Below are 23,664 nucleotides of genomic sequence, written 5' to 3'. Positions count from 1 at the left end.
GTCCGTCATCGTCCTGGATATTCGAGTCAAAACATTTTCTACCGGGTCAGTTTAGACACAGTACTGAAGTCGAAACATGTCGTTCATTAATGTGCACATGGTACGCAATATCTTTTAAACTGATCATTTGTTTGACAGTCACAGGTAAATTGTTAGTGTATACTGGGATAAGTAGAACGAATCATAATTTATTATAAATAGAACATGAGTTATTCAATATTTGAATCCCGTACCCAACGTAATTTTTACACTAAAACTGAAATAAAAAATTTGTTGTCAACTAACAAATTTTTCAGGGATTTGCGTATTAAATATAGAGTGGTCGGTAACTGGTACAGTACTAAAACTCGGTTCAGTGACAGTAACAGTTACGACGTTAAATCCATAGACTGTCAGTTGTTTATTAGATACTTTAAAGATAGTTTTTTTTTAAATCAAAAAGCATACAAGTACTTATAATATCTTACGTATGGCCGATATATTGCTATCAATAATCGTGTGTTGTCGACCATTGTTGTCCAACGTAATCATCAAGGTTATTATCACGTACACTCAAGCAAAATAGAAAAAAAACGTCGTCTCAAATTATCAGGACGTCATGCTTTGCCGTTCTCTCAAGTTGTTACAACTGCCAATCAATTTTTTTTAAGGTATCGTCTAGTAGCTATTTGTATCCACTTTTTGGGTTTTTTTTAGTTTTATTTTTATAATCAACTTTAAAAGTTTAATAGATATTTAGAAACTGTATACAACAAAAATGATCAACAGGACAAAATGAGATGTACCAATTATCAGGTTGTCTGCATATTGATATTGTAAAATATCAGCTGCGAGTCATAATATGAAGCTTTTTGTCGAGTGAGCACAGCAAACGAGTTCGAAAATGCTTCATATTGTGCAAGGGAATTAACCATACAAGGCCTTTTGGTTGTGATGCGAAGATATGGGTATCTTCCCCTTCACTGCCTCAAGTCAATTTGTGGGGCTTTACAATCTGATGAATGAAGGTGACCGCAGTTTACTGATGTTAAATTCTCGAAGCTCAAGAATAGGCTATTAATTTATTAATGTAATCGTGAAACAAATCCTGAATGAATCGCATGAACTCAAATAATACAAGAATCCGTGCTTCGACAGGATTACCGTCACCTGCTTTGCATTCATCACCAGCCATGCAAAGATTTGCTTCAGCATGTAGAATGCTCTGATAAGCCAAAAGATATACATTTGTAAATCAACCTACTCATACCATGAAAGCATTATATTAAACACCTGGTGGGAGAGATTGTTGTTGATTTTAATATGATGAAAACAAAATCTTTCAAACATTTTAATTGAAGTCTGGAGCTGGCATGTCTGTAACTGCTAGTAGTCCTTTGTCAATTTATGTATATCAATGCATTTTGCTTAGTTTCTTCTGTTACCTACTAGTATTCTAACTTCGGACTCGGACTTGAAATGAGTTTAACAATATTTTTTTATTTATTCCACTGGCAAGGGGTTCATGTGGGAGGGGGAAGATCTCACAAAACATGTTTAACCAAGCCTTTGTTAGTCTTGTGTTTTCTTTTAAATTTGGTTCATTTGTATGTTAAGTGTGGTGTCTATTTCGCTCAATTAGTACGCATTAGTGTTTAGGGAGCAGCTGCAGCATGCCTCTGTGTGCCGGATTGTCTCACTGTGTTGAAGACATATTGGTGGCCTTGTGTTGTTTTCTGCTCTTTGGTCGGGTTGTTGTCTCTTTTACAAATTCCACGTTTTCCATTCTCTATTCAAATGTTACTGTGAATTTTATGGGAACACATAACAAACAAAAATCATGTGTGTGCTGTTTACAAAATCACATAATTTTTGTAATAATAGTGTTGTATCAGACAAAGTATTGACATATCTGAATGTGTCATGATCCGGGTTTCACCAAATATGGTTGAAGTAGTCAAACTTTGTAGCATGTATTTGCCAAAAAACGGCAGGACAGCTGAATTACAAACCCTGGCGTCCAAACACATGATTGTCTAGTTAAGTGCTTATGTAAACTGTAAATAATTCAGTTAAATTCATTTTAAATCATTAAAACTCTAAACTGCAGGCATTAAAATTCAGTATTTATCATAGATGAAACTGCTCTGTTTTTCAATACTTTCAATACCTTAGTTTTTGCGAACATTTCATTCTATTAAACAATATCAGGCATTTTGTAAAATGCATTTCAATTTTTCCAGGCATTTTACACAATACCTGAAAAAATAGTCAATTTGTAAAATGCCTGAATCTTTACAAAATTCATAATAGTTTTTAGACATTTTACAAAATGCCTAAATATAGAAAATGCCTGTAACATATATATATATATGTCTTTATTAAATTGTATTTAGTTATCAATTGGATACCTGTGTTTGTTGCATTCAGCGGAAATAAAAAGCCTATTTACCCAGCATGGACAAACCAGACACATTGTAGTGACCTTCCAACACCACTGGATATAGCAGTTACTACTCGACATCTTAGAAATCCACTTATAGATAGGTGGAGTGATGTTGGAATAAAGAAGGTAAGCCTTTCTTGGCTAACAGTATTTACGTTAATTCTTTAAATATTTTTTTCTAGCATAAAATGTTATATTAGCTTCTTGTTAGCTGAAATCCACTTAAATATTACAGATCTATACATATGCAATATAAGAGGACAATATGTAATCTATGTGTACAAGCTTTTGAAATCAGAAGAAAAGCGACTCTCCGATATTTCCACCTGTTTCGTAGTGGGAAGAAATAAATCTTATGTGTTTCTGGCAACGTGTAAGTATACAATTTGTCATTGACTCTTATACGTTTATTTATACATTTTTTTTAATTTCCAACTGTTGTCTATGGCTTTTATAGGAATCGACATGCTGATACGCGGACCGCATGAGGACCCTAACATGAACTATGCAGTCAACAGTAATTTAGACATTACCGTTCGCTCAACATAAAATCAGGATAATGTCGGGAAATATTTCAGTTTGAAAGGAAGTAGAATCACATATGTCGTGACAATTGAACTTTTTGTTTATCTCATCTTGGTCTTGAAAGCCATGTGTGATATTGTCATCACTTGACTCCGTTATCGTCGTCTTTTTTTTGGGAAAAAATCCTGTCCAATAAAAATCCAAGACCATTTCAACAAAATTTGGATTGAATGATTCTTACAGTTTTAGTACATTTTTTGTTCTAGTCCGTCTGATACCTTACCACAGTAAAGGTCAGGTGCGCGATACAGGATCCTCTGATCCTGTTGTTGTCTATTACATTTTTGCTTTTATACAATTTAGGTTGAAGTTCAACTGTTTACGAATGACGTACCAGTTGTGTGGATGATATTCAATGGCGAGAATACAAATGTAATGAACTGGTTCAGTAAAGAAAACCTACTGAACAGCAGTTTTAATGATCTAACAACAAATTCTACAACTAACTTCTTCGGAATAGAGGGTGAAAGGTAGTGTAGGAAATATTTTTTTCATAAACGTAAAACAGTATTTAGTTTAAATTTAATGCATTGAAATTTGCTTCGTCTTAAGACATGCTGTTATTCAGATACAATTGTCAATGGAATTGTCGAACAGGTGTTTTAAAAAGTAATCTTTTTCAATAAAATTTGAGCTAAAATGGAATTTAATTCAAAACTTAAAGAAAACAAATGTTAAATGCCAGTGAACACAAGTCAGGAACATGACAGTTGTTTTCCATTCGTTTTGGTGTGTTTGAGCTATTGATTTTGCCAATTGTTAAGGAAATTTCCGTTTTAAATTTTCCTTGGAGTTCAGTATTTTTGTTGTTCTACATTTTTCTGCAGATATCATTGTAAAACAAATATAATTTGAAGATAAATATTCAATGGTTTATATGAAATAGGTGTATTTTTTAGTCGTACTTATTTCGTCTATTGATTAGTATCATAAGATGAATTAAAAAAAAAAACAAACGCGTATTTTAGCACCATTCGATTTTATTAAGTTTTTCTTTCTGTTGATTTTTATTTTTGCAATTTCGTACGTCAAAAATTCATTGCTAAGGTCAAACCATCATATAAAAAGATGACATCGCAATCAATGTTTAGAAATGCAATTGTTATATTTTTATAATTAATACGCTGGGAAATAAGCTGAAAGGTATTTGATTGGTTGATATGATTGTTTCACAAAGTATTGACGATTATTAGATTTCTATTTTTAAATATTTTAAAATAGCTTTAAAATATCACTTTTCATTTTGTACAGTTGAACAATTCCAAATAAGTATGACGTCTTGAAATGATATTTTTTTTTTATTTGCTGTGACGCCTATAAAAATCTAAAAATTTAAATCTAAAAAACCTTAATACTTTGTTGTCCTCTTTCTGAACAAATTAATTCAGTTAGAAAATACAAAATAAATATCTAGATATACAAACAATAATAGTGTTCCATATTTGGATCCAAGGCTAGCATCAGATTGAATCCGGCTGATATCCTTGCTTTTTCAAATATATTGGAAATTATATCTAGAAGCGAACACCAATTCACCAGGCTTTTAGATAAGGAGAACTACAAAAGAACCATGAGTACATAAGCCGAGTTGGGACCTTACTGAATTTTTAGTGGTAGAACAGTTTTTGAATTAGGTTATGTATTCTAAGTGATGAAGACTGTAAAGTCTGCTAAAAATTTAACTTAAGTCCAAAATTTTGTTAGATATCAAATGTTTGTCCAAATGATGGTTGAAAATTAAATGTCTGTCCTAATAATGGTTATTGCCGGCATGCAGCTTCAAAAATAGATACATAGATACTGTCCGGTAAAAAACTTTACCTATTGTTTTTTTTTTCTCTTCCCAAAATGCCAGTCTTTTGAAAGACAGTTGATCCTGATCTTTGTCAAAGTTACTCCAAAGTCAATAGGAGTCTTGTGTTTTCTATTTTTTATAATTTATACATTAAGCTATGTTTGGTGAAGGTTGTACATATGATTCATAAGATCTCATCCGGTAACCAAACTTAAGTCACAATATCAGTCTACCAAATGCTGTCATGACCTTGTCCTTAGAACTAGTGAAATCAAGATCAATAGGGGCTCCATTACATGTAGCCCATTAAGCATAATCAAATCAAGTTTAATTTGTTCAAGATATCGATAATACAACCAAAATAAATTGCCCGCAACCGGATATAGTGACGACATTCACTGCATTTTTAGTCGTATTCAACTGCGTCGTTTTGTTGCAATTTGAAAATTATTTACGAAGGAAAGCCGCTGTGGACAAAGAGAATGAGAGTTTTTAACTACTGAAATGTAGAAGGTATGATAGGCGACTTTTAGTCCATGAATTCGAAAATAAAAAATTATTATAAATCTATCTGATAACATTCTTTATATATTCATGAGACATTAGTCTGTTGGACATCAGTATTCCTATTTTTGAATTTAAACTTACAGATTAACATTAAGGGTTCAAACATATTACACTTAGTTCGAAACAACATTTTGATATCATGACATTAGTATTTAGATCTGATTTGGGTGAAGCTGTTGTTCATATATATTTGATCAAAAACAATGCATGAAATGGCCCTTTTACGTCAAAAATGCAAATGTCGACATTTTTATGACGTCATATCGACATCACAATTAACTTGTATAAGATGAAGTGTCCAGAGTATATTAACCTCTTCATTTATCAATCTGATTATCATAATTTTGAAAGGCTTAAATATGTTTACCTGTTTGCAATTTCCGGTGCTAATGCACCTTTCTTTGTACATTTATTGTGGCAAGTCACTGTGAAATTCATATTATATGAAACAACTTAGTAATTATTGTATAAGGAACACTGTGTTCAGTAGTCATCACTTCAGTGTTGAAATGATTTATCATTGATATGGTTTGTTTATTTTTGCAAAACCTTTCGCAATTTTGGGTCCTCGATGCTCTTCAACTTCGTACTTAATTTGACTTTTTTGACTTTTGTTTTATTCCAGCGTCACTGATCAGTCTTTTGTAGACGAAAATTCTAATCCTTGTATCTATGATGAGTTTATTTACCACCACTGGGTAGATGCTAATGGTGGTAGAGGTTTATTCCCCGAGGGTATCACCAGCCTTGTCTTTAGCACATCAGTTGTGGCATAAACAATCATTGATATGGTCATAATTATAAATCGATTGTTTACAAACTTTGTTTTTTTTTTTTTCAAATACTAAGGATTTTCTATGATGCTTTTATTGATAATGTATGCATATATCGATGCACTATATTTTACTTACATTATCTGTGTACTAAGCACATTCTAATACGTATTACTAATTCCTGAAAGTTTTTAACAGGGATATTCAAAGACGTTTTTTCATCAATCGGAATTATGGTGATTGTACTACGGATCGTGGATGGTTTGTTGTAGAAGGGGAATTTCAAGCGTGTGCATGGGAGCAAAAAGGAGTTTCCCCGGTTTTTCTTTATACCAAAAATGACTTATTCAGAAATTGGCATGCTGGTAAGTTAATTTATCAAATCTAAATATAAATGAAATAAGTTGTGGGTTTACTTTAATAAGACACCAATCAAAAAATAAAAAAGTACCCATCTGTATGGCAACTAACAATTTCTAACGTTAGACAGATGTCTATACAATATGACAAGCTCAACATTGTCTCTCGTCTATATATGTTGTGCATAAATTGTGTGTAAGTGCCTGCTTAGGGAGTATATATCTCCCACTTGATACGATATTCCTAGGCTTGTATTTCCTATCATGATTTCCTTGATAGAGGTTGCTGCTCACAAGGAAGCTATTAAACCATGAGTTCTAAATGATGAAGTTGAAATCATCCCTTCGTAAATGTTACGGACACCATCACGAGTTGGTTGACCGTTATGGAATATCCGTTTCACAGATGATAGCGGATATGTTCCTAATGTCGTAATTACAATACCGTCTCGTTTTCACGAAATGACCTATCGAATTAGACTAATTATCGGGTTTGTACTAAATTGAGCAACACGACGGGTGCAACATGTGGAGCAGGATCTGCTAACCCTTCCGAAGCACCTGAGATCACCTTCAGTTTTGGTTGGGTTTGTTTTGCTTAATCTTTAGTTTTCCATGTTGTGTTTTGTGTACTATTGTTTGTCTGTTTGTCTTTATTTTTTAGCCATGGCGTTATCAGTCTATTTTCGATTGATGAGTTTAAATGTTTCTCTAGAACCTTTCGTCCCTCTTTTAAACCGAAGAAAACAAATATCTTCCATCACATATCACTGCCAGGAAACTGCGTAACAAGCATGGATTTTTCTTATCGAAAAACGGTTCTCCTCAATGTAAATTGATACAACTAGTTAAGGAAAACAGTTTCCTCTCGCCCTAAACACCATCAAATATCTATGTTTCTTGCATTACAGAAACTACAGACATAAAATCATTTAACATTATCAAAACAGTACTAACCAATATTGTATAATGCTCGCATACAACGTAAAATGTTCTTTGTGATATAAACATTGTATAAATCATAAAATGATGCAGGTTACACTCTATCCATTAAGGGTATACATTTCACTTTTCAGATTGGGGATGTTAAATCTGATGGCTCGTACAGGGACAGTATAACGCTCTCTCGCATTCACATTAAATCAATTTGCAACAACTCTTTGAGTGGTCCGAAGATAGCATGTTGTAATATAAATTTTTTCACATATCCAGCAATGTTTTACCATAATTTTCAGTGAAAGTCGAAATTATCGCCCTACATTCCGATAGACCGACTATGCAAAACATATACCTTGTGGATTGATTGTTAACTTTTTCTCGTTCTAAATATGCATGAAATAAACCCTCTTTTAAAATAACACATATATTCAAACCGAGGACAGCATCAAACAAGACACAGGAACAAGTCAAATGATGCGTCTATTTTTAAAAGTAAAAAATGAAATGTGTGTTACAAGTAAGGAATTTTTGGGACATTTCCTTAAATTTTTTATTTTCATATTAACTTTTTTATCTTTTGGCATAGAAATCATCCCGGGAAGGAATCCAACAACATATATATTTAAGCGGGGGCAAAGTATAGGCATAACAAAAAAGAATATTACTGAGTTGAATCTTAACTGTTGTGTTGATATATTTAACAATTTACAATAAAACGGGCAGGGCACGCCCACTAGGAGCAAAACCTTTGAATCGATGTAAAGGTCATGCTATAAAAATTGAAAATATATAGGATTAATGGGAATCAAAGCAGTTGTCAAAATTCAAAATTTGTAACAACTAAAGATACATGGGGGTGTTACCCTATGAAGCACTAAAAAGGTCCTCTAATTGCAATTATTGATTAGGGTTGAGACTTATAAAATTTTAACAAAAAAGGGGTTAACATGATTATGTTATGCGGAACGGGACAGACCTTCTAGACCAAATCCTTAGGTGCACGGACAAGGTCTTGCAATGGAAAGTAAGAATATGATAATCATATATTGTTTTGGGTTGGACATGCAAATCTTCGTAAAATCAATTACTTTACCTTTAGGACAAACATCAGTGGTCATCTTCATTGTCTTGAAGTGAATCAGATATACATAGGTGTTAAATATCAAAATCTTATGTAAGAATGGAAGGCAACTGTTTCAGTAGTTCCAGCCATTTCAGTTTTGAATTTGTTTATCTGTTTATTTTGTTTTATTGTAGACTGCGCAGAACCTGCAGACAGGATGATTATTTCAGTTGGAGTTATATAGCTAAATATAGATGAAATTAGGAACATTTCCTGTTTGAAGTTGTATATATAATATATTGATATTGAATTAACGACTAAATTGGAATCTTCAACCATAAAATAATTTTCATATTCGTCTGGTTTTATATCGTCAATAGACAATTACAGTTTGATATATTTTTACACAACATTTTATTCAATGCAGACACACGTCTTTTCTAATTTTACAATTTTAAGTATTTGTGTTCAACTGTATTTAAAATGATTGTTTAAAAGTTGATAATTTGGAGAACTTTTAACTAGCATACTTCACGATAGTTTAGGTTTGCTGCATTGTAGCAGGTTTCAGTTTTGCAAAACATAATTTAAAGTACAGACAGGTGTGATCATGTTTAACCCTCCACATCCTGTATGTGTCTGTCGCAAGTCAGGAACCTGTAATTCAGTGTTTGTCTTTTGTTGTATATCATACTTGTTTTGTGTTTATTGTTTCGTACAGTTTCTTCTTGTGTTATGTTGTTGTACCACTGTCTCGGGATAAGAAAAGGGGTTGGGCGCCGCCAAACTTGTTTAACCCCTCCACATTCTGTTTGTGCATGTCCCGGGTAAAGAGACTGTTAGTGAGTGGTTGTCGTTCTTCTAGAGAGAGGTATTATAGAAATAAAAGTGAAGCTATTTTTGCTTTCAGGACAAGAACCAACTGAATAATGTTTTTACCTATTTGTCTGTTTGAGCAACACCGTTCTTACAAATAATTTGATAGCTCATACATGCACTCGATATTTTGCACATACCAATCAAAACTATCAACTATTTACCAATGTGTAATACTACTTTTGCGGTGGAAGTGGATCAATTAAGGCTAATGCTCCTTCATATTTTATATTACATGTACAACACTACATAAAAAAGAAAAAACAATTACAATACAATACACTATATGAAATGTGTTTATTCCAATTAAGGTTCCTAGTAGATCATTGTAGATCCCTGGCCTGTATACAATAGAACGCATAGTATAATACTGGTGCAATAATAACATAAACAATAGACGATGATTTTAAATGCTCAGTTCTCTGAAGTAGGGTTGCTGTTTGCAGCAGTGCGACCAAAGGGAGACAAAAATGTTGATTAACTGATTGCTTAAGTAACAGAAACACCAGGGAATGGTGCGTAAAGGATTCATACAAATATTCCCGAGTCTAACATAGCAAATCAAGCGTTCACGAAATATATATGTCGATTACGAGGAGGGCTTTAAGTTGATTGCTTTGCTTGAGGAAACACTAGGGACGAAGCTTTAGAATCGTGTCAATATGATCCTCCCCGTGTTTAAACCAGCTAAGCAAGCTATTATCGAATCAGGAATTTAATACATTTGTTTAAGCAATTAAGATTAAAGTGTGTGATTCAATAATCAAACTATCAACGGCGTGTTTAAACAAAAATACTTCAATCTTTTAACACTTATATTTATGCCCTCGCATTTCATTAACCAAAAGAGGACTAATGCTAGCTAAGTTATTACATGACTGAGAAATAGTGCCAGTCGCGAAGTTTGTCGCTCCTCGTAAAATCTGTTGCAATAAAGGAGAAAATGCGTCTCATCCACTACCTCGTCTCACTTTCGGCCCACAAAATCTAAGGTGTTGATGGGTAACCTGGTATCTACCAGTTTGTATTTGCCAACGATGTGCTGAAATTCTCAGTTTCGTCAGACTCTTCTAATAATCGAACTCGAATAGAAAAAAAAAATAATTTTCAAATCCAAAATTTACTTTAAAGGTTGATAAAAAACAAAGTTTCCCTTCTGAAAGTTTACTTTTATCTACTTTTTCTATAGATCCAAAAAATCTTCTCTTACATAATTTTTAGTATGTTTCTTTAAATTTCTTTCCCTGCATTTCGCTTACACTCGAAAAATAATTGTAGTATACGTTGAAGTGATCCATACGAAGACAATTTGCCATGAATATATAATTTTTTGGTTTGTGCATAAGCATTCTGAATCCAGGGAACTGTATCTAAATGATAAAGTCTGTTCCAATATAAAGTAAAAAGTGGGAAACGACCAAGATCTGTCAATACAGCAAAGCTGGTATTTTTTTTTTTATTTACTTCTTACATAGATTTACGAATTTGAACATGTAGTTTTTCAATAATAAGATGTGAGAATATTTTGTCTAGTGATTTAACAGTGCCTTATTTTATTGATTTTGTATTAACATTGTGTCATAGATCAAATTTATTCGTTCGGTGTATGTTCAATTGTGTTAATATGTCTTTTGATTGAATGAAGCCATTTCAATTGATATTTTATAGTGTGTCTTTTTTATGTTGTGATGTTACAATATTGTTTCAGATAATGGCGAAGTTTGGTACCTATTAAAGTGTTTCAACCGGCTGCATTTGTTTGCACCTGTCCTTAGTCAGGAATCTGATGTTCAGTAGTTGTCGTTTGTTGATGTAGTTCATAAGTGTTTCTCGTTTCTCGTTTTTTATATATATTAGACCGTTGGTTTTCCCGTTTGAAGGGTTTTACACATGTCATTTTTGGGGCCCTTTATAGCTTGCTGTTCGGTGTGAGCCAAGGCTCCGTGTTGAAGACCGTACTTTGACCAATAATGCTTTACTTTTACAAATTGTGACTTGGATGGAGAGTTGTCTCTTTGGCACTCATACCAAATCTTCTTATATCTAGTCTCAAAGTTTGGATTTAACGAAATAAAACCTTTCGGATGCTTACAATATTTTTTAGGCTTTTCTTGTAAAGTTCATTCAAAGGAAAAGGAGTCTATAGTGCACTAAGTCCTAAGCATAAGTAGTGGTGTTCACATTTTTAAAAGTTCGTATAATTTATAATGAAATATGTACACCTTAATATTAAATTATTGATTGGTAAAATTTTTATGTCGTATTTGGTCAGTGTATTTATATTAAGTAAGGTACATAACGAGGGTGCAATACAAGCGCGACCATGTTTACGATGGTATAAATTAGGCTTAAAATTTTGGAGTCAAGTTTACATTTGAGCTAATTCATTTTTTCTACCAATATAGGTACATTACAGGTAAAAGGAGTAGGTTCGATAAGGCCCTAAAATGGCCTCTATTTCTAGCTAAAATTTAAAATTATAATTAATTGACCAATATCACAATGAACCATAGCTAATACAATGACTAGATAGAAAGTATGTCTTTTTGTTGAACATTTACGTACTTTTGTTCTATTCATGACGTCACAAATAGCACTCATTTTGATTTTTCACGAAAATTCAATGAAAACGGGTAAATTTCCATTGATTTCTAAGACAGGAAACATGAGCGCAGGCGTCGACAAAAGAGATCTTTTAACATAATCTTTGTTATGACATTTTACATAATGGACTTAAATATTTAGTTTGTCGAAGCCTGCGCTCTTTGTTTCCTAGGCCTTAATTTAGTTGAAATCAGTACGATTTTGTCCAATTTCGCAAAAATCTCTATTTTTGATCTATTTAGGATGTACAAATCAACGCCTCAAAATAGAACTTTGACAAAAATAGTTCTATTTAACTTTCTCACATGTCTTTTCGTCAATTTTTTTTTATAATGAATTTTCTTTATTGTAACAAATAGACTAGCACAACATGTATGAACAAAGGTATACAGAATGGCATATTCACACAAAGGAAGTATTAAATAATAAAACAACAATTGAATATATAATGGTGCAACAATAGGTTGAACATAAATAATTATCTAAAAACAATGGAATCTAATTCGTTCTTGCAATATCTATTTGTGGTGTTTAAATCAAAATTCGACATTTATTAATTATTCTATAATAGGGGCCCAGGGACTCCAGTATTTGTTATATTCCTCTACAGAGAGGTTTTTAAATGAAATATATTTTTCTAAGTTCAAGTGTTCATTTAAATAGTTTTTTAAAGCATTTAAATTTGGTAATACCTCTTGTAATTTTGTTCGGCAATTAAACACATTTTTTATCTTGAAACATTGAACTTAATAATCGGGGCCAAATTTGGCCCTTACCGAACTTACTCCTTTATCTTTATCAATATTTGATATGAAATATATAAAATATTTATTCAAAAGTGATCTTTCTGTCATTTTCAAGATACAAGATACCACCTACATAAAAATCCAATCACTGAATGCTTTTGAAAAGGAAAGAACTAATGTCTTAAATAAATATAAGGAGATGTGGTATGAGTGCCACTGAGACAGCTCTTCATCCAAGTCACAATTTGTAAAAGTAAATCATTATAGGTCAAAGTACGGTCTTCAACACAGAGCGTTAGCTCACACCGAAAAGCAAGCTATAATAGGCCCCAAAAATGACTAGTGTAAAACAAAACCGATGTTCTAATCTATATAAAAAACGAAGAACGAAAAACACTCATGAAACTCCATTTATAGCATCACAAGATTACAGACACTGTCAGATGAATGGAAGGGCTACATAAAACAAGAACATATCATAAATAGAATGTCATTTATAACCTATCAAATATTATAGACATTTACTTGTACATGGGAGGATCAGCCCTAAAGTAGACTTTAACGTTTACCCCAAATGTGGACTTGACATAGGTTTACACGTAACATTGTAAAGCCCATGTCTTGAACCAATTAGCCTAGGTAAACTTACATATCCCCATTATAAGTATTATTGCTTGCTACTGACCCACTACAGATCCATAGAGGGTTAGTAAAATCCAGGGGGGAAAGGGGGGGGGGGGAGGTGGGGTGTAATCTGTTTATGGATTTTACTAACCCTCTATGGATCCGTAGGGGTCAGTAGTTAACTGTATAACGATTTTATAGCACTCGGAACTTTTCGAGTCAAGTTTTGTAAAAAAAGAAAACAATGAAATATAATAGCATTATTAGATGACGTCACCATTAATAGTATATGTGACGTCATGAACCCCATATGAAATCTGCTGACTCCATATGAACCCATAGGGGTCACACCGTGACGGCGTTAGACCAATCATAACGTCACTAATTTATCCGTGGTACGATAAAACAATTTTGGGGTTAAATGAATAGAAACTGATACCGTAGAACTTACGACTAGATATATGAAATGATTAATAAAATATAGAGATTAGGTAGATATTAAGACGGGTATCAAAATCAAAAATTGGAAGAAAACCACAACATCAGCTCCAAAAAAAAAAAAAAAACTTAAAAAAAATGATTCACAAAACTCTACATTAAAACACTATACGAACCCAAGCAAAAACACTGGTGTTTGGAAAAAAGTATGAGGAAAAGAAAGTAAAAGAATTGACAACGGGAGTATGGACCTAAAATGGGGACAGTTAACTAACATGAAATAATGTAATGGTGTTTAACCTAAGTTTATAACTCTCTCAGGCGAAATTTTTGCTGTTTTATTAAAGCACTTTTAGTGTTTAGGCTCTCAAAAGGGCAACCAAGTGGGCACTCAAAAACTGTTAGTCGAAGAAAAACAGACAGTACTATGGTCAAACGTTAAAAGACAATTAACAGTATAAACAATATAAGTGTGGTAGACTGTATTTTATAGGTTTTACAGTAATTGTGTATATTATATTAGAACACACCCGCAACATCGCAGTCCGTCACTGAATTAAAGTACCTTCGCCTTATGTTTGTCATTTTTCGTATTTTAGACTTGTGTATATAATATAAGTCGCTAAGTGCATATGGACTCACCAATATAAGCATATTGTTGAAAACACACGCAGAACAGATTTATTTATATTCTTAATAGTAAAGCAGCCGTTTATCATACTACATAGATAGAAACCTATGTACTAAATTATTTACTTGATAAATGGTCAGAATCTTATTATTGTATTTATTTTGTAGGGTATTTATGATTATTTAGTTATTGTTTATCATCCTGATTTTGTCCACATATAATAACGAATCCATCTCAAAGGTATTGTTGTGTTTTATAAGCACAGAAAGTGCTACTACAATATGGTGGAAAGACCTTCAATTGTTCTCTGAATTTTTAATTGTGTTTGAATTTGTGTTTCTTCTTCAGCTCAATTGCAAAGACCAAGTGTATTAATATATAGGAACATATAAATTAAATATATAATTTTAATTCATATATGGGTGCGGGATTTTCTCGCTGCGTATGAAGACCCATTGGTGGCCTTCGGCTGTTATCAAGGTCCCTTGGAAGATTTGCTGCATCTGCATCTACTGAGATTGTGACATAGGCAATAGTGTCATCAGCAAGTAGTTGGTTGCATCACATGGGCATGGCGTTTATATGAAACTGAAAAAGACAAGGTCCCAGCACAGATCATTGTGGTGCGCTGGACTCTAGATGAATGGGAGTTGATGTTTCACCCTCCACCACAAATACTACTGTGACTGTGTTCTATCCTTGAGGAAGTTGTTTATACACTCATTTGGTTTACCTGATATTCCATAATATTTCAGTTTGATAGGTTTGGATAAGAATGCTAAGACTAACCTTAAGGAAAGTATGCTAGATACACTTACTGGAAATGAAACGAAATGATTGAAGCTTTAAATTTCTCCTTGACAACATATATGTATGTTTAGGCGACAGTGTGTAGTATGTATTCCTATGTGCACCATTTTCACCCCTTTAATAGCATATTGATTCCTATATTGCTATAAATCACAGTATATGGCCAAATTCAGTAAAGACACATTATTGTTACATTTTGTTGACACATTCAACAATACCTACCGTTATCTTGATGATATTTTTTTGTTAAATAATCCAATGTTCTTTAAATATACTACCGAAATTTACCCAAAAGAATTTACTTTAAATAAATCTAACATAAACAGCAGTATTTGTACTTTTCTAGATTTAGACATTTCAATTTCTATAGGGAAACTCCATTCTAAGATTTACGACAAGAGAGACGATTTTTCATTTCCTATTGTTAATTTTCCTTTTTTAGACGGCGATGTGCCTTTGGCTTCATCATACGGTGTTTGTATATCCCAACTCGTTCGTTATGTCCGTGTGTGTAGTGATGTCATAAGTTTAAACGAACGTAATCAATGCATTTCTGGTAAATTATTAAGTCAGGACTAAATTCTTTCATAGATTCAAAAATTTGATCAGTAATACTTACTGTTTTTGAAGTATAATCTAGGCATTGTGAGATGAGGGAGGGTTCCCTCCTCTTACTCATTGTGAGACTATATGATGTGTGAATAAACGTTACATGTAAAAGCAAATCATTATTCTATCCATCTTGTATAAAAAGGATTTAGGCTGAGCCTTTGTCACGAATTACTTTGGGAACACATAAGGTTCTAGTTCATAATGAAACATAAATGACACTTTTATTTAAAGTTTACAACATGTTGAAAGAAGAAGTCGTGTACTTTAACATATATACAAGCGAAAAAGATTTAATCTAGTAATACCTTGCTTGTCACATTTAGTTGGACATGATATATCCGCCGCAACCGTGACCGAAATAAAAAAGAAGTCCCCCTTTTCCATCCTCTTTGAATCCTTAATGCCACTTAAATAAACATAATTATATCAAATTTTGTATATTTGTAAGGCAACTTTGATTACTCAACAGACTTAAGAATAAATATTAGTGTAAAAAAATGGTATACAAGAAGCCTACATTTTTTCGAGAAAGGGTGAGAGAGAGATATAAAAGACATTGAGATTTTTAGGAATTTCATTTGTTTTGCTTCATCTGTCTTCTTATTGAATTATTTGATATTATTTAAATGTTTTAGTAGACTTGAGATTTTAAATCTTTACCATTTTTCCTCTAGTTTTCATCATTATTTCTCGTATGCATATAGACTGTATCATTATATTGAACTGTCCTTGGGATTCTTATGACAAGAAATATGTTCAACCCGCTGTCGAACCATGATGTAATCCGCATCGGCTTCCCATTTAAAATCGGATACGCTTTACAAAAATCATTTCCGACGAGCCTGTGACTTAACATAACTGACTTCCCAGGATGAGCATAGAAGCATATCGTAAGATTGGTTTGATGTGACTATAATAGTGTATGCATGTGCGTAAGTGCTGTACAGTGGAATAATTATAGATAAGTTCTATCCTGGCCAATATTTTAATCCAAAAGTACAAAAAGTATGAACAGTCAACTTCCTATTGAACTCAAACGTGAAAAAATAGCGCGTTGAAAATCTTATATATTAGATGAAACTTATCTTTTAAATGTTGAAAACAATGAGTTTAAATGAGATCAACTGGTAACACGCATTGACAATCAATATCAGCAAGACATTAGAACTATTTATTACATTGGTAGCAATGAATTACATTGATTTCCCATTCCAATAAAAACCGATAATTTCACAGGTGAAATAAACGTGGTTATTTCACTCTCTGACGTCATACAATAATAGGCGTTGTCAAGACGTCGATAACGTCGGATCAAAACAAATTGTGAATGCGTAGAAAAAAGATATAGTTCCTTACATTTTCTACATTAATTTCATTAAAAAAAAAGCCATTTGCCAATGTAATAAAAAGAATAACTAATCAAAGAATTCAAATATCGAAAAATATTCAACTCGTGACCGAACAACACTGATAATTAACTCATGCGCTACGCGCATTCGTGAATTAATCTGTTGTTCGGTCACTCGTTGAATATTTTTCTCTATTTGAATTCTTCGATTAGTTATTCTATAAATATTTTTGCATTTTATAGGCACATGTTTGTATTCGTCAATTTTGGGTTAGATGTATTCAACACATATTTGTTAGACGACAAACCGTCATAATGGGGTTGACCTTTATGGGATACCTGTGTCACAGATTATTTCGTTAATGTTGCACATGTCGTAGCCTATAACAATCCCCTTTGTCTCCACTGCAGGATTACCAAAATACGACTTGGCAATGCATTTTGACTAGCCACGAACAACACAAATGGGGTAATAAGTGACATAGGAACTGCTTAATCGTCCGGAGCACTTCCGTTCAGTCCCGCTTTTGATGACACTCCTCTTGTTCAATATGTTCAATATATATTTTACTGTGTAGTGTTTTATTGACTATTTGTCTTTTCACCTTTTTCATTCGGACATAGTGTTGTGGGCTTTTCATCATCTAAGGTTTAGATTGTACATTTATTTTTCTCCCCTTCAGAATACAGACCAGTAGCTATAGACCAGCACAAACGAAACGGAAAAGTACCCAACTTAAATCTTAAGAATAACAGTACAGTAGACAAGAACAAAACATAAGGACAATACCTGAACTTGAAAGCTTTGTAAATTCAGTTATGATAAAATGCCTGATGCAACATATTCTGAAATGATAATCAAATCTTTGTTTTATATCAACATAACTTAATTAGGTCTACGTTGTAATAGTATATTACATTTTTAACGAAAAATCCCAAAAGAAAATCTTGCTAAATACTGTTTGGCCTATTCATAACTTTTTAAAATACAACTAGATAAATTTCCATTCATTTTGTATTTATTGCGTTTCTATAACTGTCGTTTTGTAATTCACGATAAATGGTTAATAAATCATATATCTAAGATTGACTGTCAGAATGCGCAAATTCCATATGAAAAATACCTACTTTACTAACCTAAATAGTTAGTTATTGAAATAAAATCAAATATGCTGTCTGTTATATTTTGCTCATTTTTTCTATAGGTCAACATGTTGAGACAAGGGAGGTTGTGCAATGCAAACTTTGCACTGTAAAAGCTAGATGCGATTATACCACTGATTGTAATAGTCGGGATACAACGGCGTTTGCTGTATGCGAAGACAATAGAAACCAAGCTAAGGTAATTAAGAATAACATTTACGGTACCAATTTTTCTACACCAGATGCGCATTTCGTCAATTATTGTCTCTACAGTGATGATCGAGGCCACAATATTTGAAAATCCAAAACGTATTAAAAAGATGAAAAGCTTACAAACCTAAAAGGACAAGAAGTGTAGCCAAAGCCGGCCATTGAATCAGAGCTTTGCATGAGGGAGATGTATTCCTTATGTTATAATAATTTTCAAACTTTAGTAACAGTAAATTTTAATAACACAATAATCGTATTTTCATGTCTGTACCGAAGTACTGACTGCTGGGCTGGTGATACCCTCGGAGACTAATAGTCCACCAGGTATCGACCCAGTGGAGTAGTAACATTAACGGTACCAACTTTTCTTCACCAGATGTGCATTTCGACAATTAATTCAGTGATGTTCGAGGCTAAAATACTTGAAAATCCAAAACGTATTAATAAGATGAAGGGCTTATAAACCAAAAAAGACAAAAAGTAGAGCTAAAGCCTGCCAAGGAATCAGAGATAAGGAGATATATTCCTTATGTTATAATAATTTCCAAACTTTTGTAACAGCAACATGTTAATAACACAATATCCGTAGTACTGACTGCAGGGCTGGTGATACCCTCGGGGACTAACAGTCCACCACTAGAGATATAGACCCAGTGGTAGTAATAACAATAACTGTACCAATGTTCTGCTCCAAATGCGCATTTCGACAATTAATGTCGCTTCAGTAATTGTCGAGGCCAAAATATTTGAATATCCAAAACTTTTTAAAAAGATGAAGATTTAATAAACTAAAAAGGACAAAAGGTATAGCCAAAGCCGACCAAGGAATCAGAGTTTTGCATTAGGGAGATACATTCCTTATTTTATAATAATTTCCAAACTTTTGCAACAGGAAATTTTGATAACACAATATCCGTATTATCATGCCAGTACCGAAGTACGGGCTACTGGGCTAAAACTGATTATTTAGTAAAAATGTTACATGTGTTGTTTTTTTTTAATGTACATATGAAGACCATTGCATTTTGAAATTAGTTCTTTTCACGACTTATGTAATAAACGCACAAATTCTTGATTTTATCTCTAAATGCCTAAAAGGAAATACATTTACGTCAAAAACCGTATTTGTTTTACATAATTAAAAAAGTATATAAGCTCTTGTTTAGTTTACTGAGTTCAAAGTTAACATAATAGACTTTTCTGACAGTAAGTTTATTTTTCTTTGAATAGGTGATAGAACACTCGATTTCGACTAGAAAGACATATGTGAGTGGTCACACAACTGCACAAGGAACAGGCCAAATCTATACAGCGACGACATCTACACACCAACAGAAGTCGTCAAGAAGGGCAACACCCAATAACAACCATAACTTAATCATATCGAGAAAACCAGTACCTCAAACAAATAAAGAAGGTATGATATAAACAAAGCATTCCCATATAGTAGATAAATAGTTGGAAATATGTTTAGAGACAAATGAAAATAAGCAATGCTGTTTGCTTCTGGATCCTCTTGATTTTAATATATTATTTTATATAGTATTACTAGTTTACTGAGAAAAATAATTTTTATCCGAAATATTGAAATAAAATAATTTTTTAAGGAACATATCAATACTCTCAGATACGTGATATATATCCTTTTGAGTGCATTTAAGATGTCAAAATCCTTTGAAAAAAGGGTTAACTATGTTACACAATATACTTCTGAATAAATGATGTTAAATGATGTAATTGTCCCTGAAGATAAAAAAAGAAATGATTACAATATCAAAATATCAACAGGTCCTCTTCTGACCGTTAACAATTGAAAAAAGGCGTGTTAGTCAAACTAACCTGTAAAAAACCGAAACAAATATTTAAGACATTTAGAAGAGTGAACCAATGGTACATTTCTATTACAAAGGATTTCCCATGAATTGAAAAGCTAGTTCAAAGCAAATTACAACTAATTAACAAAATTATGTTTCCCAGACTGAAATATAAATAAGTACACATCCAATGAATTTAATGTACAGACGTGAATAACAGTCTGAGAAAAACACGAACTGGTGCAATGCCAAAATATAAGTATCGAAAGAATGGTCTTTCGAACATGTTAAGACTCATATTTTCACGTTTATATTGAAGACTTTAACGATATCAGTATTATAATCAGCAATTCAGACAAATAGAACAGTAAGTAAGTTAATTTCAATCAACACTGAAAGCGCAACAAAAGCTTAGCTATCTGTTGAAAAGATATTAAATACGTCTGAACTGATTTCAATCAGAACTTTGAACAAAATAAAACAGTTGTTTATTCTTCTGACCTTTTATATGAAGCTTCAAAGAACGGCAAATCTCGATTTTTTTCAAACTCTTAAAGCACTTTTTCAAGTGATTTACCGGTCAAGATTGACATTATAATAATAGAAATAGGCAAATGCTTAATTCTATCTTCTTCTGCACATTTTAGCTTGCGCTTGCATTGCATCTTCGCTGTATGTGTACGTTTGGTTTATTTCATCAGTACAGTTTTGTTTTATAAAATTTGTTTGCTTAAAAAACTTAATGCAAACGGCTTGTACCATTCAATTTTACTCACAATGTAAGTTGTTTGAAGGAAAGCATTTTTTTTTTTTTTTTTTTATTCAACATGGAAATGCAAATTTGTATACGTTGCTTATGCAAATAATTAAAATTAAAAGCCTATGCAACATTCCTCATGTTCAATACACTATTCCCCATGCACCTTACACCATACATCAAAACACTATACAGCTAAAATTGAAGTTTCAAAGGTTATATCGTAAGAAACACCACGGGTGACACATCTGGAGTAGATTATGCATATCCTTACTTTTTAGTGCTTTGTAGGCTATTGCTTGTCTTTTCGTTGTTTTTTGTTCATGGTCTTCGACTATTGAATTTTTATTGGCCCGTTGGCATTTTCCACCTCTTTTTGAATTATTTCGAAGTTTCAATACACAAGGCAAAAACGCGGCCTTTATCGTGATCATTTTCTTCTATTTTGGATATGCCACTTGACGTTAATCAACCAACAAACATATTGAGCCATCTATTTTGTTTGGTCTTTATCTCGACTGTTTTGTTGTTGCCTATTATAAACTACATGTAAATATACAAATGATTTTGTAGAAAATGACAATGACAACATATTGATGTTGGAAATTATTCCTCTATCTCTACTAGGATTTGCAATTGTTTTGGTTACAATGGCAGTATTCTGTGTCAGGTAATGATTATCTAATGTAAGCATTTTAGTAATGAAAAAAAGACAATATGGCATGGTTGCAACAGAGAGGCGGAATATACCAACGGAACATTCTAACTCATAAGTCGAAAATAAACTGACAACGTAATGGTGAAAAAAAAAGAAAAAAGACTAAAAGACAAAGAACAGTATACAAAACACAACATAGAAAACTAAAGACTAAGCAACACGAACCCCACAAAAAACCAATGGTGATCAAATGAGACAACTATCTACAAATTACAAAATGACGTAGATTTTAGCAACTATAGATCACCGTAACGCCTTCGACAATACGCAACACCAATATCGTATAGTAAGCTATAAAGACTACGACATGGCAAAATGTAAAATAATTCAACTGAGAAACCTTAGATTTATGTAAAAAATACGAAAATCTTTTGTATTTTCACCTTAATCAGTGAGCATGTCCTTTTGAGCTAAGTAAGATAACTATTTAACGAATAATGCATTTCAATAGATGTTTTTTCAATGTACTTTCAGAAATTAATTGATAACATCTTTTAATACTATTTTCAGAAGACGAAAAGAAATGAAAGCAGAGATAGATTGCAGTAAGAATGATCCAACACAATATACAAGTAGTCATCTTGACAGTGAATCTTTTATGTCAGTTATCACGAGAACATTCGGTTTGAAGAATGACAGCTCACAATGGAAATATAATTTTTTTCAGATGCATCATCTGTTGTTACAGTTTTGAATTTTGTCAAAAAGTAAATTTCTTCAGAGAGGAAATATTATATGTTATTCAGGTCTCAGACATGATATATAACGTGACATTCCCGGCTTAGAGTTTATAACCCCTCCGCCGACATTCCCGGCTTAGAGTTTATATTCCTTGAGCCGACGTAACATGTATAAGACTTTGATTGCTTTTGGAAAATTCAAATACGAAATTTTGGTCTGTTTTGTAAGGTTTCTATAAAAACTCAATTTTTAAACAGTTACAGACTTTCCTTAGAGAATTTTTCAATCCGACATAGATAACAGATGTATCTATGATTCCATTTGCATTAGATTTCTATCCAACGCATTTATATTGTTATTAGATTAATCTTTATTTATATCATCTGTATCGTTTTTTCTTTATGTAAAGCTGTTTTAAGAAACTAATTGTCTTTATACATCACGAATCGTAATGACTTAGTAGACGTATGAGAAGGAACAACAAAGTCAGTTACAGCTCTTCCCAAAGAATCAAATTAAACAAAATTAAAGGACCAACATCGATAAATAAAAACAAGACAACCACCGACATCTTATTACATATACATGCATATTAATGTTTATCTTGATAGAAATTAATACAATCGGTCTACGTTGTCGTATATTAATCATATCTATATTAATAAATGACATGTGAGTACACGTCAATGAGAAAACAACCCAACGACAAAGAAAACCAAACGACATCCAGAGGACAATATTCAGTCTTTAACAATAGACAAAATAAAGAAGTACAGTCAATTGTTTTCAGAGTATTGTAATTCGGACTCTGTAAGATATATTTCAACAAATTTCTGAGTTTTACACCTGGAGTGAAACATATACAAAAGAAACGGGCATTATGTTTTATGTTGTGCTGTTACACCACTGTACCCGGGAATCATAGTCTTTTCGTACCATAACCATTTCGTATCCCCCATTTCGTACCATAACAAAACCATTTCGTACCATAACCATTTCGTACCATTACCATTTCGTACCATATGGAAGATTATAATGTATACCATTTCATACCATATGGAAGTAATAATGCATACCATTTCGTACCAAATGAGAGATTATAATGTTTACCATTTCGTACCATATGGGAGATTATTATGTATACCA

The 23,664-nt window shown here is 32.6% G+C and overlaps 2 protein-coding genes across 6 annotated transcripts in view; one reads left to right on the top strand and one right to left on the bottom strand.

Moving 5' to 3' along the window:
* Nucleotides 1–23,664, bottom strand: part of LOC127713928 (histidine N-acetyltransferase-like) — a 156,199-nt gene that overhangs the window by 64,288 nt on the left and 68,247 nt on the right. The gene's annotated exons all lie outside the window — the stretch shown is intronic.
* Nucleotides 53–8,796, top strand: LOC127713929 (uncharacterized). The gene is made up of 5 exons (XM_052219885.1): nucleotides 53–144; nucleotides 2,376–2,551; nucleotides 3,314–3,480; nucleotides 6,344–6,510; nucleotides 8,701–8,796. The coding sequence occupies exons 1-5, from the start codon at nucleotides 90–92 to the stop codon at nucleotides 8,748–8,750; spliced, it is 615 nt and encodes a 204-aa protein (XP_052075845.1). The 5' UTR covers nucleotides 53–89; the 3' UTR covers nucleotides 8,751–8,796.

The sequence above is a fragment of the Mytilus californianus genome, unplaced genomic scaffold (genome assembly GCF_021869535.1).
Source record: "Mytilus californianus isolate M0D057914Y unplaced genomic scaffold, xbMytCali1.0.p SCAF_9, whole genome shotgun sequence".
NCBI lineage: Eukaryota > Metazoa > Mollusca > Bivalvia > Mytilida > Mytilidae > Mytilus > Mytilus californianus.
Note: the sequence above shows the minus strand (reverse complement) of the source record. Positions and strands in the feature narration are given on the sequence as shown.